Source organism: Sinocyclocheilus rhinocerous, unplaced genomic scaffold (genome assembly GCF_001515625.1).
Source record: "Sinocyclocheilus rhinocerous isolate Xijiao unplaced genomic scaffold, SAMN03320098_v1.1 scaffold2216, whole genome shotgun sequence".
Taxonomy (NCBI): domain Eukaryota; kingdom Metazoa; phylum Chordata; class Actinopteri; order Cypriniformes; family Cyprinidae; genus Sinocyclocheilus; species Sinocyclocheilus rhinocerous.
Genome location: NW_015641008.1, coordinates 9678 through 17453, shown reverse-complemented (window position 1 = coordinate 17453; position 7776 = coordinate 9678). Strand labels below are relative to the sequence as shown.

General features: G+C 36.4%; 1 protein-coding gene across 1 annotated transcript in view; it reads right to left on the bottom strand.

Annotated features, from left to right (window-relative positions):
- LOC107753443 (brain-specific angiogenesis inhibitor 1-associated protein 2-like protein 1) overlaps window positions 1–3927 on the bottom strand; it is a 14657-nt gene extending 10730 nt beyond the window's left edge. The window contains exons 1-3 of the mRNA XM_016569586.1: window positions 3672–3927; window positions 2740–2815; window positions 2457–2543 (exon numbers count right to left, since the gene is read on the bottom strand). Of these exons, the coding sequence (XP_016425072.1) occupies window positions 2457–2543; window positions 2740–2815; window positions 3672–3722 (214 nt within the window). The 5' untranslated portion in view covers window positions 3723–3927. The remainder of the gene's footprint in view (window positions 1–2456; window positions 2544–2739; window positions 2816–3671) is intronic.
- Between the last annotated feature and the right edge of the window lie 3849 nt (window positions 3928–7776).

The window sequence follows — 7776 nt, the reverse complement described above, 5'->3', positions numbered from 1 at the left end:
TGAGGCTGGATCATGAATGATTCGCGCAAACATAGACGCATTTATGTAGATCGGGGGCGCATTCCCTTCAGAAACAAGGTAATTCACTGCGAGTTCACCGGCTCAGATGTCGGGAGTAAATGAGTTCAGTTCAAACAACTTGTAAATGTGCATGTAGCATCCTATGACCCCTTTAACATTACCCAAAAACCTACACAGGCAAAGTGACATCAGCAGAAAAGAAAAGTTGTTTCAAACTGGAATAGCAAATAATAACATTTTGCTTTAAGACTACAAGTTCAAGGATTTGTTTTTCTATGAAATCATGTGCACTGATGATTTGACCACAATAAGAGCACTTTTATGCATTAATAAAATAAATAAGGTCAATTTTGATTTTATGTTGGCTTTAAATTCAACACATTCACACATTCTACGAATAAAGTTTAACAAATGTTACCATTTCAAATGCATTACCTGGTAATATTTGGGTCTTGTGCTTTTAACACGAGGAAACTTACCCTATCTATTTTCTAAATTTATGTTAGATCTCACTGCGAATGATTCATCCATGCTTATGTTTCTTTTTTCTTTTTTAACTTGTAATTGGTTCAATTAACAACTGGTAGACTGAACCAAGACCAATAGTATGAAAGAAAAGATCTATCGCTATTTTTTACATCGCAACTTTAATTAACATCTACTTTATGGGCAACTGGTTGTGTTTGTTGTCTTCTAATGTCAAAGTGCTTTCCTAGGGTTTAGATGAAAACTACTTAGAGCCATTCAGTGAAAACTATAAATAACAAGGAAAGAGTAATACAATTCTTGCCTTAATGATTGCTGAGAAGGCTGAAGGAGTTTAAAAAGCATTAATGTGTCAGCGGTGCTCTACTGCCAAGTGCCAACCACAGTAAACATCTACAAAAATTAAAATAAAAAATTCACCTGTAAAATGCTCTAATGGGATGATAAACAGCCACATTCCCAACAAAGGACATTGTTCCCTTCACATCATCAAGCACCTAAACCAAACTGAGAAACTGAGAAATTCGCCATGTTCCTACCAACCACATTCTGGTTGCTGTTTGTGCTGTAAGATATGTCTGTCAAAAGCAATTCCACCATGAGATGTCAAACACCTTGACATTAAGGAACTTGTTTCGTTAAAATAACAAAAGTACACGTACATGTGAATGTTCGTGGTCTTAATTTTAGAAGAGCGTGTCAGCAAAGGAAAAAGGGTGGTGACTAAACTGAGCACTTCTTACATTCCAGTCATACATCTCCAACTGAATGTTTAAAGTCCCTAGAGAAATCACTTTAAGAACTAAATGGAGAGTTACAATGGTAATTCATTATGTAGTATCATTTGATGAGACATTTGGCCCAGACATGCAGTCTGCAGTTCATATTAATTACTACTAAGTTCAAATTGTGTTAACCAACATTTATTTGTAACTCTTCCAGAACTTTCTTTCAGGTGTGTTGATGTTGACACAATGCTCACTTAATCAAGACCTTGTGTCAATCAAGTGTCACAAGCAATCATAAGCTATGCATTCCTTATATACAGAATACGTTGTCATAATACTCTTAGAGGTCATGAAAATTTGCAGATAAGGTTTGCACCAGTAATCACTACAGCATTAGAAAGGTACAGCATAAGATGGTGATATGATGCATGGTCTTATGACTAAACTAAATGTGAATATCGATGGCAAGCACTTGCACTGAATTTGCATGTTCCACTGGAACATTCGAGCTGTGATGCTTTTCTCAATGGGATCAGAGGTGGGAAGTTTTGTAGACAAAGTCTCACAGAGTCACTGTTTACTTTGTGTGTTTGCTGGCGGTCTGTGCAAAACATGTGAGAGAATCAATCCACACTGTCTGGTGGTCATTCGAGCTGTCTGAAAGGGATTCCAGGAAAAACTAGGAACGATAAAGCCAGTGAAGCTCAGTAAATCACAAAAGAACACTTCACTGGAAAGCAAAAGCTCAATTACAGTAAGTAAAATGTATTTGTACTAAGAACGATGTGTACCACTTTTGGGTAAATTAACAGATTAATGTGAAGACTAAGCCATTAATCTTTGTAATTTGCACAAAAAAAAAAAGGTATAATTTTCTTTCACCGGATCTGCGGTGGCGAGTATGAAATGTTGCCATGAAACAGATGGCGGTTTATAAATCACAGTAAAGCATGGTCATTATTTCCAGACGATATGAATCAAACTGATGCTGAGTCACAAAAAGTCAACAAGAACCAAACCTGTCTGGGGCTTTAAGCAGATGCAAATGTGGAACTCTATTTGAGAAAATGAGGAAATAACTGGCACAGCATATTCCAAGACATGTTGTGTACAATGAATCATCTGCTAAGAAATGTTAAGCCACGCTTTGCACAGAGCACATCTATATCAGCGAAGGCCAGATTAGGACCTCTGGGCAATGGTTTAGAGAGTAATACTCACCCAGCTCCCTAGAAACAGGCGATACGGCAGCATTTTCCCCAATCTTTGAGACTGCATCGAAATATACCTTTCCAGCAAAGGTCATTGCTATGAGAGAGTGAATAACTCATATTGATTAACAGGAACTGGTAGCCAGACTGCTTGTATTCCAGATATTTTGAGAGAAATATTGTTCTTTTTTTTTTGTCAGAGTTTTAGGTTTATTGAGCTTTTATGGGACATTTTATGCAACAATGTAGGGTTATGTATATTTAATCTTTTGTAAATGAACTGATTTGATTACCCATCACTGCTTTCTCGTAGCTCTTCCCCAGGTTAACCAGATTCCGCAGTCCTGGGTTAAACTGTTCCATCACATTCTGGAAGAGCAGGAAACAAAGCTCATAATTCTAAGTTACAGGGAGAGCAGCTTACTGCTGCTGAATGAAACTTCGAAACTGACTCAGATGAATGCACCTACCCCGGGAAGATATTTTCTATAATGCTTTAGTTTTTTGTCTATACAATCAAGTCAGTGGTATCCAATGTTGTTTTGGACCCCATCGACTTCCACTGAATGGACAACACTTAAAACATTCTTCAAAATATCCTCCAGCTTTGGAAATATGATGATAAGTAAATGACGTCATTTTAATTTTTGAACTGTCTCTGTTTCTACATTTTAAAAGTGCACATATTTTCCCCATTATAGGTAAATCACATGTTATTGTCCATGAAAAAAAATGTACAACACACTTTCTAAAAATACCTCTACTGTAGCTAAAAATACCCTTGCTTAATCATTGACTTATAATTCTAATTATATTGCCTATGAGATCAAAGTCCTGTGGCCCTTTGTGTCTCTATTGAAATGCCCTTCTGTAATGTAATTCTGGGCAGTTCCTCGCTAGTTCCCAAGAACACACCCTTGGCAAAACAATGAACAGGTATGCAATAACAGAAACAGTTCAGCACAAACTGGTTCCTTAACTCAACCCAGAAACCCAACTGAAGCACTTTAAAATGCACTCATGCCTCTATTGCACAACTTACAGGCACCTTAATGACAAAACATACGAGTGCCATAAAATAACACTTCATTATTAAACAAACCAACACATCTTTCACGAGTCTGCATGTACTGGGCTTAATTTGTCAATGACAAATTATATACATACACACGCGGTTGGCTTAGTCAATGACCAAGAAGATAAACGCAGTTTAAACCTACATTACCTTGTATGTGCTCTCGGTGAGTTTGTTCACGTCCTCCGGGATTCGAGACATTTTTGCAGGTATTCTCCAAACGTCCTTGGTGACAATGCAACTTTCCCCGTTCAAATCGTAAAGCAGTGTTTTCGTCCCACCTGTTAACGTGTGTGAAGCGTCAGAGAACCGAGCGCTCTAGCGCTCTCGAGAAGAACACGATACTGCACTGATGCACTGAAGGAGGAAACCTTTCCGCGCGACCTCATGCCACACTTGGAAAGGTGGAATCCGTGACGTCACCGCTTTCTACGGCCAAACAGAAATTAAGCCATTTCTTTCTCTTCTCTTTTATTGTTTCCCCTGCACTGTTAAATATATTTTTAGTTTAGTGTAATGATGATTAAAAACTATTTTTTTGTTATATTGTTAAAGATATCTGGGTTGAACCTGGTGTATTGTGCACTGTGAATATGTTAATTGCCCTTACACTAAAAAAAAATATTATTTGATCTTATGACAGTAAATAAAACAATGGTCTTGAATTTAATTTATTTTTATTTTGTTAGCTAATTCATTGTCAAAAGCGAAAAATAAAAGAAAGAAAAGAAAAGAAATATTTTTTTTTTACGTGAAAAAAATAAGCGTGGAGACATGCTGAAATCGCGTTTGGTCTCGTACTGTATCGCGTACCTTGTCAGTGTCGTGCGCTTTGCTTGGCCATTTGTTGTGATAAACAGGAAAGTGTGTCCAGCTGAATTCAATTTGAGTGTTGTTAAACGAATAAAAAAGAAGCTTAGTTTACCGCGGAAGCGGTCGTGTGCAGACCGAAGAGTGTAAAGACCACCGACTCTACCGTGCGACTCCACCGAGCAGGGACACCTGGTAAGTATAGCTTTTTATTTCTCCTCTTTGCTACTACTTGTTTCACTTCTGTTTCAGTTTTTTTTTATAACCATTTCTTACTTTTATTTTCTTAAATGTGTATATATATAATATTTATAGAGTTTTAGGTTTTAGTTTTAATTGCTTTTTCTTATTTGTAAGTCGCTTTGGATAAAAGCGTCTGCTAAATGTCTAAAAGTAAAGTAAAAGTAAATCTACCGTTATTATGTTACACACTATAATAAAGTCAGGTTGTTTAACGTAGGCTACACTCTTAAAAATAAAGGTGCTTCACGATGCCATAGAAGAACCTTTTTGTCTAATTGGTTCCATAAAGAACCTTTAACATCTGAAGAACCTTTCTGTTTCACAAAAGGTTCTTTGTGGCGAAAGAAGGTTCTTCAGATTATAAAAAGGTAAGAAAGAGATGGTTCTTTAAAGAACTTTTGATTGAATGGTTCTTTGTGGAACCAAAAATGGTTCTTCTATGGCATCGCTTGAAGAACCTTTTTAAAGCACCTTTATTTTTAAGAGTGTACATGCAGAAAAATATTGAAAATACTCTAAAATTTAAATGTCCATTTCTCTCTGAGTAATTATAAGATAATTTTGTGTACTTGTGGACTGAAACTGGTAGCCTAGCATGATAGTGAGAGTGATGTGTATATCGAAGATTGATATCAAAATCATGAGGTAGATTATTCAGCTGATAAACATTTCACGCTTTACATTAAAGCGCCACTTTGTGGCCGTTTGTTTAGTTGTTTTGTACTATAGTTAGTTAGTAAATTCATACTGTAGCAAAAAGTGACTACTAGCACTAGTCCACGTATTTTATAAGCTTGGGAATAATATGTAGAGACTTTTGCATCCTCTAAAATCTATCCAGAAATCTGTAAAGGAATGATCTTGTGAATTAGTCACGTTTCTGCATGAATTGTTTTCTTCGGCATCACAGCACACATCATTATTCAGATGAGCATAAGGATTCAACACGTCGATATGATTTCAAGCCTTTACAAAACAGCATGAAAGACATAAAAGCTTGACTCAGTCATACTTTCACAAGTCACAAGCTGTCGTCTGTACACATTTAGAAATCAATTCTGACGAGTCCACATGAACGGGTATGTATAGTTCTAATTAATAGATATAAACATATGTTTTTCTATTATGACTAATCCTTTAGTCTTGAGCTTTTATATTCATGTTGAATGTTTATATTTCAAGCTGCATATTGATTTCCATCAGGATCTGGAGTGTTCTCGTTCTCTCACTGATTTCCTCTCTTACTTTTGGGATACCCGACGGGTTGTCCCATCAGTTATCTGGTAAGCTGTCTAGTCCTCTTTTGTCTTTTGACTTGGTTGGTTACTTAGTGGTTACATTGTTTCTATTTCACTATAGGAAATGTCAAAGGAAGGATTATTTTCCGTCAAATGGAAGATAATTCAACATACTTGCGGGATAGTGGGAAGTTGGCATCTTACATACCCACCCTGGTTTCATTTGAGCACTTTGACCCGAGACATACCCTGCACTCTGTCACTTTCACATACACATGGGACTTAGGCAATGGGTGATTGTTATGCGAATAAATACATCAATTTCAATCAACTAAATGTTTGTCTTAAAGCTGTTCTTTACAGTTGACATTGTTTTTTTAGGGAAATGCGTAAAGGCCCAGAGCCTTTTGTGGAATGCCACTACACTTCCTCAGGGAACTACACATTTCAACTGAGCATTGAAGCCAATACACCCCAAAATTCCAGATTGACTGGCCTGTACTCTGTAGATTTGACTGTGTTAGGTGGGTGCCGTAAGTATAATACTTTATCTCAAACTATTTCTTTCTTCAGTCCACTGGAAGAGTAACTTTGAAGTGTTTCCTGTATTAGTGGAAATCCTTGTTTAGCCTATAAAGTATCATATTCTTCATGTTAATTGGAACCTAAAATGGCACAAAAAATTAAAATTATGTCATGTACTCACTGTCATGTTGTTCCAATGACTTTTCTTTTGTGGAATGCAAAATGTGATATTTAGCATAATTTCAAAAGCTGTTCCTTTGCATTCAATGAAAGTGATACAAGTGAATGTGGACATATGTATGGGGACATATGTAGTGATGCATGGAAAGATTATCCATGTAAATGAACATGACCATTAAAAATCACTGCTTGCATCAGGATATTTTGCCTGAACACATTTGGATCAAAAAAGCATTATTGTATAGCTTTAGGCCACTGATTGTTCATTCATGATTCATTCAGCCTCAGCAGAGAAGTCTGAATTACCCAACAGTATAGCATTTTGACTTCTAGATTTTCAAGAAACATTATGGCTTCTCACAGGTTGCAAAAAAAAACAAAAAAAACATTAGAAACAACATAAACTCCTTCATACAACATGCTAGTTCCAGTCCTCAAATTTGATTGGTCAAGCAGCATTCCAGAAGTGTGGAGACAGTCCAACAGCACTGGGTCTTTTCACGTTTTAGACAGACTGTGTTAGTTTTATGTGTTTTTCTTTAGTGTCTTTTATACTACTTTGTTAAGCCCGTATAGGTGATGACAAGTGACTGTCTTAATGAGCGACTCATTGAATCATTATTCAACAGATTATTTCAAAATACTGATTCATACAGGAACTAAACAATGCCACGGCGTGTTGCTCGGAAATGTAATGTGCGGTTTGTCCTGTGGTGGTAGTGATGAAGAGTTATTTATTATGCAATACCCTTTAAACTCTGAGCAAAAGAAATTACTCCAAATGTGTGTTGCCATAAAGATAAACCTACTTGTCAATCAAATGAACTTAATCTTTTTAATTTAGACCTAGGCTATGTGATTGAATAGTGATACATCACCTTGCAAAATTACTTCCAATAATCCAGAAAATTGGTTAAGATAAATGTGTGCCTCCTAAAAGCACAAGTGCTCCTGCTTATGTACAGTAAAAGAAATATCACATCAAATATTAGGCTGTGACATGGTTATGCAATGCCATTTCCCACAAATTTTTGTTTGCTCTTTTTCACATGTATATATGCTTTCCCCCTAGCTGTGGCTCATGTGAGTTTTACTTACTCTGAAAGTTGTTCTAAGGGCAGAAAGGAAAATTATTATAATGACATGGGTATTACAACGTAAACATGGTTTATGAGGACATAGTTTTCTGTAAGGGGTAGGTTTAGGGTTGGTGTAGGGCGATAGAAAATACAGTTTGTACAGTATAAAAACCATTACGG